Below are 15183 nucleotides of genomic sequence, written 5' to 3'. Positions count from 1 at the left end.
GGGTGTCTCGGATCTACAGAGGGCTTATGTAGTTGATAGTAATTCCTTGGAAGCATTCCTAGGGGGTGTTTGGGGGTCAGCAGTTAGACTAGTGCATGGTTCTGCTGGTTTGGGTTAGGTTTTTGCTTTATTTCTTTATTTAGGGTATACAGACAGTTCCAAACTAAGTAAATTGGACTGCATGAAAAGGAGTCCAAAGCATTAACATACATAGCTCAATAAAAGGACTATAAACGTTCACTCCTGCTTCTGTGGATTGAAAATAGCACTTGTGAACCAAGGGGCATCATTAATGCTGGAGAGTTTCAATGGTCATAAAATTCCATGAGCTGCCAGACGTGAGCCTTTCGATACCCAGCATCATGCATCTGAGAGGTACTTGGACCTTGAGCAGTACAAACCCAGCCTGTGGGGAAGGGGCTGCTCCTCTTGAGAAGCCAGTTTATCTTTCACTACCTCTGTGCTTCTTGCTCAGGGCCAAACATACATTCAGTAATGGATCTATGAATAGGAAACCTCGACATAGACACTTTTCAAAGCCCCAGAAAAACATTTAAGGGTATGTTTTCTTCACCATTTTTCAAGGTAGCCTGAGGTTGTAATTGGCAAAATTCATCATTCAACAGCTGATACTTTATTTCTTGATGCTGCTTCTTAATCAGCATCAAGCAATTACTTTATCCCTCAAACTTAGAAAGTGGCACATTAAAATCTACAGCAGTATATCAGAGCAGGCAAAATGGAACTCCTATACCATGCCATTACTGTTAAAATTGGTATTTGGGACAGGACCTCTGGTGTTCTCTCTGTTTCACTGTCTCTGCAGTGTTTAGGACATCCCTGCGGCTCCAGGACAAAGGGAAGCTCAGCATCAGGAGGTGGGGAAGAGAACTGGGTGGCTCAGAAACGGGCATCAGAGCCCGGGGGAAGGAGAAGGAGGAAGGACAAGCTCTGAGGGCCACGCATGGATTGTGGTAAGTGTCTGGGACCAGTTATCCCTCCTGGGTTTAGGTCTCCACCTCAATCTTCTGGATATTTACATCAAAAACCTGGCCATGGTAGCAGGAGTGGTGATGCTTTTAACATGAAACGGGACGGGATAGAGCACTTTTCCTATACTTGCAGACCTGAGACTTGGCTCACATCTCCCACCTTCAGAGGATGGACCAGGCTGTCCCTCACACAGCTTCCTGGCTGGAGCTGTGAGGATGGTGACCCCCCATCCTGGGGGCAGATGACTCTGCTGGGTGCAGGAATCACTTGCTGAACGTTAAACACGCATCTTGGGGAGACATGGATTCAAGGCTTTGTTCCTCAATAAGAAAAATATTTAGGGAGGTTTAGACTGGAGATTGGGAACAATTCCTTCCCCAGAGGGTGCTCAGGCATTGGAACAGGCTGCCCAGAGCACTGCTGGAGTCACCGTCCGTGGAAATGTTCACAAACCATGTAGACGAGCCCCTTTGTGACATAGTTTAGTGGTGGCCTTGGCAGTGCTGGGGTAAAGGTTGGATTCGATGATCTTAAAGGTCTTTTCCAACCTGGTTGATTTGGATTCTAAAACCCACTGTAAAGGATCGGTCTGTCCCGTTATTGCATCTGAAGCATTTGTGTTGATAAATACACCAACTCGTCTAATAAATTACATCCTCCCTATACAATTTTGCTTTTCGTCATATCTCCCAGCTACACGACACCGTGTGGAAAGCTCAGCAGCTAAACTGCAGCCCGTCCATGCGCAGGGGCTGTCCGCCTGCCCCTTCAGTTGACGGCTGTGGCGCCTTCCCGGTAGCCCGGGACACCCGAACGCAGCCCCGGGTCCGCGCTTCCCCCGCGGCCGGTCGCGGCGGTGCCGGTATCCACGGGCGCAGCAGGGGCTCGCTCGCCTCTTCCCGCAGCCGTCCCGCCCCGGGGAGGGGGCAGCGGCCGCCTCCGGCCACACCTGCGGCGGGGGAAGCGCTGGGCGCAGACGGGGCGGCGGCGGCGGCAGCACCATGACGGTGGGAGCGCGGCTGGGCAAGGCGAGGAGCCGCTTCTCCCGCCGTGGCACCGGCGACGACCGGGTCAACATCCTGCCCGGCGGCGAGGAGGAGGAGGAGGAGGCGGCGGCGGCGGCGGGGGGGAGCAGCGCGGTGGCCCCACGGCCGGTGGCGCTGGAGGAGGAGGAGGAGGAGGAGGAGGAAGGCGCTGGCCGCAGGAAGGTGCGCTTCGCCCTCCTGCCCGACGCCTACGAGCCGCTGCGGCCGCCGCGGGCCCCCGGCAAGCGGCACTACGGGAAGCGGCTCAAGAAGTACGGCAAGGTGAGGGCAGAGCGACGGGCCGGGGCCGGGCGGGCAGCGCGGAGCGGCACCGGCTTTACCGGGGGGCTCTCCGAGTCCCCCCCTTGTCCTTCAGGCGGTTTAGGTGCTTAGCTCCGAGGTGGGAGTCAGCCCGCTGGGTTGCTCCTGCGCCTGCTCCTGTTCTTGCTCTTGGCGGGGAGGGCAGGACTCCGGCCCCCGCCTGCTTCAAAGAGGAGGAAATCTGCTGTTTTGCGCTCAAAACGGCACTAAGCCGATCCATGTGACGGCTATTTTGCTTTTCTTTGTCCTCTAATTTCCTTCGGCGTCATTGTTTTGACACTATTCCTTAAAACTTCCAGTTATTTGGCCTGCTTGCTTAAGGGACCGAAAGACAGGATACTACCACCCCTCCAGTACAGGCATTTGCTGTTTTACCTTCTAAGTATCCCCTGAAAATCACTAGTATGGGTTAAAAGAAAAAAAGCAACATGTTTTTCATTGTGTAACAGCTATTTTGGGTCAGAATTGTTCTTTTGCTTTCCTGTGGGACAGTCACAAGTCTGGCAGCCTGGTGCTTTACGGCTTTTTTGCCCCTGAAGGGCGGGTGCCTTTGATTGCAAAAGTGCTGTTTGGAAGAATTTGGTTATTTTTCTCTCGTTCGTGTCTCTTCAATACAGCTCAAATATGGTTTGGGTACTTGTAGCAAAAAATAGTCTCTGTGTTAGCAGGAAAAACCTGTCTGGTCTTGGGAATCTTTTCCTATCAGAGAGATCACAGCTGGTAGTACGAGACGTGACTTTCTACTGCATTCCTTAAGGAAATGATGATTTTGGTAAAGATATGCCTGCTATGTCTGACATGCAGAAGAGGCCAGCTAGCTCGGCAAAGGTACTGCTACAGCTGACAGCACAGTCAGGAGCTGCCTCACAAGTCCTACTGTTTGCTAAAGAGAGGAACGTTTCCTTCTTTCACAATGGATTTGATACTTTGATTTTCCAACACGGTGATTCTCATGTCACACACACGGGGCAGTTTTTGGACACTGCGTATTCCATTTCGTATCACTCCCCAGGGGAAAGGTCGGCCAGTTTGGCTTTGGCAGTGAACACCGACACATGGAGGTGAGCTGCTCACAGCGCAGAGCCTTAAAGCTCATCCAGCTCCAACCCCCTGCCACGGGCAGGGACACCTTCCGCTAGAGCAGGTTGCTCCAAGCCCCTGTGTCCAACCTGGCCTTGAACACTGCCAGGGATGGGGCAGCCCCAGCTTCTCTGGGCACCCTGTGCCAGTGCCTCAGCACCCTCACAGGGAAGAATCCTAGGAATATAATAGATACTGACTGGATTTCACCAATTTAAAAGAATATCCTCTTGTCTCAGTGTTTTCCGTGTTACAGGGGATGATTTTGATCTAGTCCCACTCAACCATAAATTGTTACTATTCTGATATTCCCCCCAAACTAACCACATTGTATTAATTCCCCATCATCACCAACCATATGAGCACAAACTACCAAGAGTGAAATTAAAAAATCTGATTAAAATCAGATTAAGGTTTTTAGTTTAAATAATCTGTAGCAAGTTCTCTCTGATGCAGTACACAGATGAGTTCTTCAACATGCACAAATATAAAAGTGGGTCGAAGCATTCTTATTTTGACCAAAAAAAAGATCTTTTTGATAAAAAGCAAGGAGAGTTGAGAGTGCAAAGCAGGAATTCTCCTCCTGACCTTGGTCTAGTGGAAGGCGTCCTTGCCCATGGCAGGGGGTTGGAACTGAATGTGCTCTAAGGTCCTTTCCAACCCAAACCAGTCTGTGCTTCTGTGAAGTTGCCATAGAAGTATTCCAGTGATTTACTGCCTTCTCGTTCAGCACCAGTTTTAGCAGCCTCTGCGCTCGCATACTTTGCACATGTGTGTGTGGGAAACACGTACCCCTACAAACTAGGTGTGAATTTCAGCTAATTTTATTCTTGACTAGAAGCCCACGTTGGAGCCTGGCTTCCTGTGGAGGCTGCATCCGCTTGGTTACACTGTGCTCTGCGGGTGTGTATTCCTATATAAAAATAGATGGTGAATGTTGTTCTGTGCTCAAGCCCTCATTAACTGTGGGAGAAGTTGATTTTCTGGGTCAGAATGACTTTATGTGAAGGTCTTTCCTCTAATTTCTGGGGGGTTTATCCCCTTTCTCTTCACAGAATGTCGGCAAAGCTCTGCAGAAGGGATGCCGCTACTTGGTGGTCGGCCTGCAAGGACTGGCATCGGCTTATTCTGCTCCCTTTGGAGTGGCAGCTCAAGTGGCATCCTTCATCCGCTAGTGCAGCCCCATCAGCAAGGACATGAGGCCACTTAGGGTTAAATCTGAGCCCTGCATCTGAGAAACCTCTTGGACAAACAGCCCCAGCGCCTCCACCAATCTGGGGGAACCCAGGACTGAGCGCTCCTCTCGGCAAATACTTCCAGTGCTGCACTAAATCAGATCAGGTCAAAGAAATACAAGGATGAGGAAATAATCTTCCACAAATGGAGCTGAAGTTTGTTCTCGGACAAGAGTTGGTTTTCTAGAGCTTTGTGCTGTATGTGGAAGGGAGCCAAGGATGGGGGGGGAAAGCAAGTAGATGAGGGAAAGAGAAATGAAGGAAAATAGAGGATGGGGAGGTGGAGATCAGAGTCTGGCTGATGAGAGGAATTCCTCCAAAGCGATGGAGGAAGCAGATAATGAAGGATCAGGAAAAGGTAGTCTTTGGTTTTCTGAGGTTGTTTTGTTGGGTTAAGATTATGAGTATATTAAAAATATACTTGGATATGAATGGACTGTGGTCTGAGACACGGACAGCTTTGCTGCATCATGATTGTTCATTTCAAACACTGGGCATCGTGAGCCGTTAACTGTTAAGACTGATCTAAAAATCCAGAAAGGAAATGAAACGTGTTTGTTTTCTGATTTAGGGGCATTAGAGGTTCGCTGTGATTGGTGTTTTAAGCTTTTCCTCTGCTGCTGTGAAATCTGAATGTATTTTTTTACTGAGAACAGAGTTTGTGTCTGACATACCTGATTCTGGAAGCTGGGGCATGAGAACACTCAGTTTCTGTGGTGTTCACCATGAAAAAACAACAGATTATCAGGTGCATCTGAAAAGAACTTCATTCAGCCTTTGGTGTAAGAATGTACAACCATTTGGGGTAAGAATGGGGCCAAAAAACCTGCCAGCTCCATCTTCATTTCCATGTGTGGAAGTTGTAACTAGAGGATGCCAACATCAGCTTGGTGGTGGATGGAGCAGCTGTGTCACACCTTCAAGGGTATAAACGCTGTATATGATTGTATTGATGACATGGGAATAATGTGCTTTGTGGGCCGTCAGAATTCTTTGGGGTTTGGGGTTTTTTGTTGTGGTAGCAGTCAATGATTTCCCTGCTAGCACTTTCTGTGTATTATAGGTCTTTCTATAATGTAAGTATAGTTTTGATACTGGTTTTGTAACCATGGAGTTGACTTGTATGGAAAAAAAAGTGCTGTTCGTTTGCTTTCTTTGCATTTTTTGAGCAAAGGGGTTTGCATGTCTCTGCAGACCACACTGTATTGCTTTGAAGTGTCACAAATGAAAACTAAGTCAATATTTTTAATGCTCTAAGTGGACTGTAAATAAAAGCAGTGTAATCTGTGCCGTATATTTACCTTCACACGTAAGTCAGCGCAGAGAGGAGGAGTTTCCCAGCAGTGGCCCAAGCAGCGAGGGGAAGCTGCAGTGTAAACTTCCCCATGTTGTTCTGCCCGCAGTCCCGGCTGTAGTCCAGGCCACAGGGAATGCTCAGGAAAGGCAAGGTGTGGAGATGAGGATCTAAGGTTGCACAAGTTGGGGTAGGAATAGCCACAAAGAGATTTCATTCACTGATTTCATACCTTTAGCTGTTTCACTTGAGCTTCTTTGTAGGGAGCAGCTTTCCAATATCTGAAGGGGCCTACAGGGATGCTGGAGAGGGACTCTTCATCAGGGGCTGTAGCGATAGGACAAGGGGTGATGGGTTTAAACTGAAACAGGGGAAGTTCAGGTTAGATATAAGGCAGAAGCTCTTCACTGTGAGGGTGCTGAGGCGCTGGAACAGGTCACCCAAAGAAGTGGTGAATGCTCCATCCCTGGCAGTGTTCAAGGCCAGGCTGGACAGAGCCTTGGGCACTATGGTCCAGTGTGAGGTGTCCCTGCCTATGGCAGGGGGTTGGAACTGGATGATCTTAAGGTCCTTTCCAACCCAAATCCTTCTATGATTCTAGGACAGACCTGTCCTGGTCTGCCCCACCAGCATGGCAGAGGGTATTGATAAGTGCTGGGTGTTTCACAGTAAGAACAGAGCTGTCCTACCACCCGTGTGCCACACCAGCCTGCATATATTTGGATTAACTTCAAATTCCATTACACCACTCTATGTTTTACAGTGCTTTTATAGCCTGAATCATTAGAGCTCCTTTTATAAATTCCTAAAGTAATGCAGGGAGGGTTTGTGTCTCCATTTTTTCTGTGTGAAACGAGTGTCAATCTGTTCATCTGTGTGTCCTCTGAATAGAAAGGCTGTTCCCTTATTGCAACACCCAGGGTCCAATCCTCTAGTACAGGGACTTTCCACCAAGGTAAACATGAACTTTAGCTTGTGAACTGCTCACTGCGATGGTTACCACTGACTTTTGCCTGCTGACCTATGGTCTCTGCTTACCTGGTGCAATGTTAAGGGAACAACCTGGCCACCATCCATACAGAACCTGAGTGGTATGTAAATGGTGTTTCTGTGGGAGCCTGAGAAAAGCTTCATGCATATGGATGAGGCAGCTTCTGCTGAATGGTGTTTCTAAAATAGACCAAAAACAAAGAAAGAAAGAGGACAGAGAAAGAAAAAGCAAGCAAGTATCCTCCTGTGCTGTTGCTATAAACACCTGGTGATTCATGCAGCCTATTTTCCTCCCTCAAAATGAACTGATGGTTCTCTCTGAGGTTACCAATTAGTGCTGCTTATCAGCTCTCCCCGGGCAGTGATCTACTTCTCAGCTGGTGAGGCCAAGCCTTGGCTGGGGGGGTTTGCTACTCATCACCAGCCCAGCTCACACAGCAGCGTCTAGAGGAGCTGAATCTGAGGGGTGAGGTCCAGCAGGGTGGATGGCAAAGGGCTGTGGTTCCTGTCAGTCGTGGCAGCATCCCTGCTGTGCCAGGTCTGGTTTAGCTACCACACAAACACGTGGGACAGGGCAGATCCTGCAGTGCTGTTGCTCAATGATGTCTCAGGGACTTAAGAGATGAGGAAGTATTCCCTGAGTAACTCAGCATCAGGAGGCAGGTCAAACTGCTCAGTCAGCGAGACACGGCAACCTCCATCTGAAGCACAGCAGTTGGGAGTGACCTGGAGGAGAGCAAGACATCGGTGGTGGTGAGGAGCCTGGGCTCAGGGTATCCCTGACAGTGTGCCAAGCCAGGAGGGCAGACCGGGATTAACTCCTGGCTTCTGCATGGGCTTTACATGCTCTTGGCAAGGCTGGCCTTGGAGGAGGACCCCAGTTAGGGAGAGCTTTCAAACCGTGGCTTGTCTACAGCTTCATTCCTGGTTCCTTTGAGGAACAGAACATCTCTCTCATAGACAATGTCCTGGGTTCAGCAGTAGCAGTCATTTTTCTCCTTCTCAGTAGCTGGTGCAGTGCTGTGTTTTCAACTTTAGCCTGGGAACAACGCTGATAACACCGATGTTTCAGTTGCCGCCCAGTAGCGCTTAACGCTGATCAAGGACTTTTCAGTCTCATGCTCTGCCACTGAGAAGGGGCACAAGAAGCTGGGAGGAAGCAGAGACAGGACACCTGACCCAAACTGGCCAAAGGGGTATTCCATACCACAGCATGTCATGCCCAGTATAGAAACCGCGGGGAGTTACCCAGAAGGCCCAGATCACTGCTCGGGTCGGGCTGGGTATCGGTCGGCGGGTGGTGAGCAATTGTATCCTCTCCCCTTGTTATTTCACTAATCGTTATTATCATTGGTGGTAGCAGTAGTGGTTTGTATTATACCTTAGTTGCGGGACTGCTCTTATCTCAACCCGTGGGAGTTACATTCTTCCGATTCTCCTCCCATCCCTCCGGGAGTGGGGGGAGGAAAAAGGGGAGGAGTGAGCGAGCTGCTGCGTGGTTCTGAGTTACCGGCTGGGCTTAAACCACGACAGACAAAGGTAGGATGTGGTGGATATTACAGTACAGAGGGTACATGGGGAAGATTTGACTTGACATTTGAGCTGAGCGAAATACGTTCCTCCCTTCAGACACTTGCTTGGCACCACCACCCATCACTTCACCTTGCAGGATTTTGTTTTTAGCGGTGTGCTACTGTGCTATTTCAGATTTCTACCCACCTTTCACCATGCTTTATAACAAACAGCAGGTTAAATACGTTTGGGCAGCTGAATACGTGCAAGAATGGCAAGAAGCAGTCAACTCGTCCGAGCTGCTCTCAGGAATGCACTCCACTAACCCAACAGCCTGGCAGCAGCCTAGCAAGTCACAGAATCATAGAATCATAGAACGGTTTGGGTTGGAAAGGACCTTAAGATCATCTAGTTCCAACCTCCTGCCATGGGCAGGGACACCTCACACTAGACCAGGTCACCCAAAGCTCTGTCCAACCTGGCCTTGAACACTGCCAGTCACTTTTAAATCCTTGGTTATTCCTATGCCTGCTCAGTGGGTGCAGAGCTGAATAAAGAGCCAAATGAAGTTTATCTCTGCTGGTTTTGCCAGAGCATTTAATTACAGCTGTGGCTTACTGGTGGCTCTGAGGAAGTGGCAGAGGTCTCACAGCTATTGTCCTTTGTCCTGCAACATTAGCAGCAAGGAAGCTCTCTTGCACAACTTCCTTTTGAAGTGCCGTAACTGAGGAAAGCTTTGGTGCTTCCAGTGCCAGGCCAAGGCTCACTTCAAACATGAATCATAGAATCATAGAATAGTTAGGGTTGGAAAAGACCTTAAGATCATTTAGTTCCAACCACCTGCCGTGGACCGGGATGACCTTTCTGTTCTCTGCCTGTCTGTAAGGCTGGCAAGGGGGCAGGTTTTGTGTTGGGGTGCTGTAAAACCAATTGTCTCCTTTTCTGCATCGTGGGTCCCTTGTTAAGTGGGCATGGGTTTCTTCTGAGAAAAAAATGATCCTAAATGTACCAAGTTACTGCAGTTACCTGCACAGTGTGCTTTGGAAATCCTTTGTCTTCAAGGAGCAGCAGAGAGCCTAAAGAAGATTAATGGAGATAATTGAATGAAAAGAAAGTAAAGGAATAAAATTCACTCCTTCATTCCCCTTGTAGGAAGTAGTACCAGGCTGCCAGGCCTGTTTTAGGGTGAAGTCTAGCCTGAGCTCAGAGAGGGTGATGCTCCTTCCTGAACCCTGCATCACCTACTGTGAGAGGCTCAGGGCTCTGGGCTTGTCCAGCTGGAGGAGGGAAGGCTTAGGAGGGACCTGACAGCAGCTTTCCAATACCTCAGAAGGGCTTGCCAGCAGGATGGAGCCAGGGTCTTTATGGTCCGCAGCCAGACAGCACGAGGCTGTGGTCATAAATCAAATCTGAGGAGTTTCCAGCCAAATACAAAAGGAAAAAAACACTAATAATATAATTAAGCATGAGAAGAGGTTACTGCAGGAGGCTGGAGAGTGTCTGTCCCTGGAGGCTCTCAAGGCATCGCTGTACAAAGCAGACATCATTCAGTGCTGACCCTTCTGTGAGCAGGAGGCTGGAGCGTCCTTCCAGCCTGATGGCTTTCTGAGGCTAAGAGTGGGATCCTGCTCTTGCTATAAGCATAAGGCTTGTATTTACCCATTGTATGGAGATGTAAAGACTGATGTCCTCACCCTTGCTAAAAACACAGGCGCTAAGAATTTTAAAGCTTTGCTTCTGATAACAAGGACCGACTTGCAAAGAGCGCACAAATTGCCTGAGGAACAGTTTGGCCCTCAGCAGTGTTTCTGCTGCACTGCACTATGCGGGCTGAAAGGCAATTGTCCTTTAGTGCCATCTCCTGGGTAAAAATCAGATTCCCAGCCTCGGTGTTGTGCCTCATCTCCTGCAGGGATTTCCTGCCCTCCCGCAGGCTGGCCTCCTGGTTTGTGCAGACCCATGTTCAGGATGTCGGCTTCCAGCCCCGTTATGTGTGTCTATATACCAGTGTTTTCCACTCAGTTGAATCCTGAGCCTCCCGTATACAAGCGCTTCAAATGTAAAGCCATAGGAACCTTGCTCGTGTGGTGGTGTGGATATTTTTTGCCTTCCTGCCTAAAAATGCATTACACTTTGCCCTGAGATTCTTGCTGTGCATTAAAAACGTTCATTAAGGATGCTTCACAGGAGGGAAGGGGATGAACATGGCCACTCCTCCACTGCAGAGATCACATCTGCTTAAGATAGTATGTGTAATTCCTAATGGAAGAGGAACAGAGGTGGGCAGACTGGAATGATCTTCCCCAGGAGTTGCTCTGGACCCCAGCTCCAGCATGCCCTATGTACTTGCCTCCTCGTGCCTTCTGTGTTCCCCTATTTCTGCTTCCCATAAAGGAATCCTTGCTCCTTCCTTTCCCGGGATGCTAAGCTAGCATCAGATTGTTTTTTCAGCTGTGTCTCAATGAGGGTGGGGACTTTCCTGTCCTTGGTGAATGCCATCCTCCCCTGTGATGGCTGCTAAACCACAGCTGCACAGTGTGTTAGTCCTTGTGCTGCAGATGAAATGCACTGCTCTCCAGTAAAGCCTCTCCTTTGGTCCTTACCTGCTCTCTCAGATGTCAATGCAGCTCCACCCCGGCTACTCAGACTGCTGAAGCTGCCTGATGGGGATTATATTCACCCAGAGAACCACAGTTACAGAACATGGGGAGAACTTACAATGTCATTAGCTTGCATTAGTTAATACTGGGCTGAACACCTGCCTGGAACAACTGTTTCTGTATTGTCCTGGTGAGTTTAGAGAGACTGAAGTTCAGCATTTGACTGGAGGAAAAAGACAGTTTTCAATTCATCTTCCTATATGGCTGGACAGTGAACCCAAGACACCCACCAACCTGCCTGGCTTTTACATATTTATGATCCTCTGGGTGGGAAAAGCCTCACAAAAAAAGGATCCCTTTATCTCACTGCTCTGGCTCCATTAAAAGACATCTATCATTAATGATATTAATCTATTTTTAATTGTATCATCACCAATTATTCGCCTGAGAGATTTCACCGAGCTCATTTCTAGTCCATGACTCACTGAACTCTGATTTCCTTGAAGATTTTAAGAGGAAACAGCAAAGCTTTTATCCTCCCCTCCTCTCTACGAAGGAATCTTCTGAATTTGCTAGTTCTTAGTTTGGAAGAGAGTGTAATTTTTGTGTGTGAGTGGATGAAATGTAAGTTTTATCATATCTTGTTGAAATCAGCATGTTGAAACTGCATACTCAGCCATATCATCCCTGCCTTTTGCTGAGTTATCACAGAGTCACTGGAAAAACAACTGCATATCCCTGGTGTGGGCATTTAACCCTATTCCTTCACTGAGACAAGCCCAGCCTACATTACCTCCATCCGTATACCCTGTCACTTAATCTAGGCCAGCATTTTGCTGCCTTTATCACTGGGATTTTGTAATGTCCATCCAGATCTTCCCCTCAGTATGGTATTTTATGCCTTTCCCAAGTACAGCGCTGTGCACATACTGAAGACCTACAAGTTCCCCAGTCATTTGTCTCTTTTTTTTAGTGGAAACAAGTACAACTCTTCATTTCTTTCCTCATCATTCACGTTCATCCTCTGATTGAGCCGCTGCTACAAGGGCGTCTAGATCTGCCTTTAAAAGAACCATCTCCCTCTGCATCTGAAAGCAGATATGTCATTCCTTCTTCCTTTAACATGTGTTCCAGCTGAAAGTTTGCCATGTGGATGCTTCTGAGCTGACACGATGTTTTTCCAACATATGCCAGCGTTGCCTGCTTTTATGACAGACACAGCCCGGCCCCAGCTTGCTGTAGGATTGACACTGTGAATCCTTCATCTGATCAGACACGTTTTAAGGAGCCTGGGGCTAGAACTTGGTGTGAATTTCAGCTGTATTCAGTATTTTAGTGTGATGAAGTTATAAGTGATTGAACACACAGTCATTTCCTTTTAAATGCTGGTTTGCTGTGTATAGCAAATACAGTTCTGTCACACGAGAGGCTGTTTGGATGGTAACAAAAGCAGTGCCTACCTCTTGTCTGAATGGTTCTATTCATGTTGCTGTACAGCAGGAGTTGGTGGCTCCTAGGTAAGCAGAGGTGTGGCTGGGATGGAGGATTAAGCAAACCTGTTGGTCAAGCTATTTACTGGAGGCTTCTTGAGAGGTGCCTGGTGTATGGGTGAAGAGAGCTCTTCTCAAAGGCTGCAGTCTTAGACCTGAAACATTAACCCATCAACCATTCTCTCTGCAGCTATTTCTAACCCTTCATTCCTTGTATCACAGCAGAAAAGAGAGATTATGCAGATGCTGTCGCCTTCTGTTATTCCTTTTTAAGCTCCTTCCCACCATAGTCTCCAAGAAGAGTTAGGACTGAATGTAAGAGCTGCTTTTTGGGGCTGGTCTGAACAAATTCCCCTTAGGCTCCAGGTTGGTAGATTTAGGGAATGAAAGTCCAAGGTCCTTCTTGGATTTAGAATTTTTTTTTCACTAAAATAATATTAAATATCAGTAGCAAAGGTGAGTTACTTCTGAATTCAGTTAACAAATCCTTCAAACAGAAAGAATCTGATTTTGTACAGCATTGTGCTGCCTATAATATATATACATATATATTATGTATTTAGGGAGGAGCTGTAGCTATTCACACCACCATCACACTATATAGGTCCATACTTCTTCAGATTCATGTGCTTGATAAAATATATATACACTCCAGACCTATTTTCTCTGGCACCCAGAGGGGAGGAAGCAGTAAATCACTCCAAATATTTTCATGTTATTCCAAATCCTGTCATTTTGATGCCTTATAAAGTTCAGAGGGCAAAAGCTTTCTGCATTTCGTGATTTGCACAATGGAGAATACTACCAGTGCCTGAGAAATCACAGGCTTTGATCCCTTTAGCTTTAGTTTTTATCCCTTTAGTACTTACGCTAATTTACTTTGATTCACGCTTGCAAGCCCTGCTTATCAGACAGTGCTTACTAATTAGACAGTCACTGCAGTTTTGTTGAACATTTGCTAACACGAGAGGCCTGGTTCCCCTTACAGTGTTTTCCTGCTCCTGTGGGTGCAGTTGCACATTAAAGAAAGATCTCTGTGTGAACTCAATTCAATTACAAAACACTGACTCCATGTTAAATGAGAAGATGGCACGTGGTGGATTCAGGCTCACTGCTGCCAGGAGCAAGGAGAGCCCACACGTGGGGATATTGGCACTAACAGATACCCCTCAAGTCTTCCCTGCACCAGTCTCATCTCAAGCGCATCAGTTCTATCTCATTTCAGACTGGCCATTTAGGGTTACAGGGAGGGCTGTACTGGTGAATGGAGGAGGGAATCTGCAGTGTTTGGCACAACTCTGCATCCTCCTGGGGATCCTGGGGGGCTTACAGGGACCTGTGATCTTGAGGCCACGCAGTGTGACTGAGAAAGATGAGAAGGAAGCAGCCTTCAGAAGATCCCCCCATGCCATACACACCACACAGGTAACTATCTAGTAAACAACCCAATTTGCACAGTAAAGTAGCATAAGAAGGGGTTTTGAATGATGTGGAAGGTGAAGCAGTGGCAGACTATCTTTGTTCCTTCCTCACAGTCCAACAGCAGCACAAGACTATGCTGATCAACAGCTAATCTCCCAAATGAGCCAGCCTTGTTCCAGGAGCAAACACAAAATAAACACAAGTCCTGCTTATCCTTAGTGCTGTGGCCTACCTGTAGCAGGAGAAAGGTCTCAGAAACCATGACTGGCATTAGGGCATGATTTAAACAGCAAAGTGGTGAACAAGAGAGCAAAAAGATTGCCCTTTCCCAAAGCTGAAAGAAGCAGGCAAAGATATCTGCAATAAAATCAGGTTTATTTCCTTCTGATACGCAATGTCTGTGCCCCTGTGCTCAGGCAGAAGATGTCATCTCTTTGGCACTGTTTGCTTCACACTTTCATGCCCACAATCATATCATGGACCTTTTGGTTAAGGGCTCCTCCATGGACTCCCTTCTTGCCCATGAGGAAGATCAGGGCTCTGGGGGTCTTGCCAATACAGATGGATCTGCTGTCATTGCCTTTGCTTCTGACATCCATCACGTTGTCTTCATCCACCAGCAGGTTGTCGCGAATCACACTGCACTTTTTGCCAGCTATGGTGATTCCCGTTAGCAGGAACATCTTCCGATCCTGGCCTGTGATCAAGCCCACTTCTTGAGGTGAGATGGCTGCGAGGAGCCCTCCTGGCTTGGCTGCCCAAACACACTTGTTGTCAGAGAGACCCACGATGGCCACATCTTCAACGATCCTGTCCACCAGGATGCTGTTGATGTATTGCTTCCAGTAATCCATTGTGGCCGGGCTCTCTGAACCCCTCAGGAATGCCCGGCGCTGAGCTTCCTTGTCTTCCACTTGCTGGGACTTTGGACACACTGGTCCTAAAAGCTTCAAGTTATGAGTTTGGCCTTCAGACCCCTGCAAGCCTGAAGAGGGGAGCTGGGGAAGATCAAGAGCCAATGCTCTTGCTTTGCCTGTGAGGGCAAACGATGGCACTGGCCACTCCAGCCTGTGTTGTGATGTCATATCATAGAACAGGGATAAGAGAAGGCTCCGGGGAGACCTTAGTGCAGCTTCCAGTGTCTAAAAGGGGTCTAGAAAAAAGAAAGGGGCTTTTTACAAGGACATGTAGGAACAGGGCGAGAGGGGAATGGATTTAAGC

The 15183-nt window shown here is 48.0% G+C and overlaps 2 protein-coding genes across 2 annotated transcripts; one reads left to right on the top strand and one right to left on the bottom strand.

Annotated features, from left to right (window-relative positions):
* The first annotated feature begins 1932 nt into the window (after positions 1-1932).
* C10H1orf115 (chromosome 10 C1orf115 homolog) lies at positions 1933-5941 on the top strand. The gene is made up of 2 exons (XM_030500038.1): positions 1933-2300; positions 4475-5941. The coding sequence occupies exons 1-2, from the start codon at positions 1995-1997 to the stop codon at positions 4592-4594; spliced, it is 426 nt and encodes a 141-aa protein (XP_030355898.1). The 5' UTR covers positions 1933-1994; the 3' UTR covers positions 4595-5941.
* Positions 5942-14318: 8377 nt separating this feature from the next.
* Positions 14319-15053, bottom strand: PFN3 (profilin 3). The gene has a single exon (XM_030499557.1). It carries the CDS (start codon positions 15045-15047, stop codon positions 14412-14414), a length of 636 nt encoding a protein of 211 aa, XP_030355417.1. The 5' UTR covers positions 15048-15053; the 3' UTR covers positions 14319-14411.
* Between the last annotated feature and the right edge of the window lie 130 nt (positions 15054-15183).

Source organism: Strigops habroptila, chromosome 10, assembly GCF_004027225.2.
Source record: "Strigops habroptila isolate Jane chromosome 10, bStrHab1.2.pri, whole genome shotgun sequence".
NCBI lineage: Eukaryota > Metazoa > Chordata > Aves > Psittaciformes > Psittacidae > Strigops > Strigops habroptila.
Note: the sequence above shows the minus strand (reverse complement) of the source record. Positions and strands in the feature narration are given on the sequence as shown.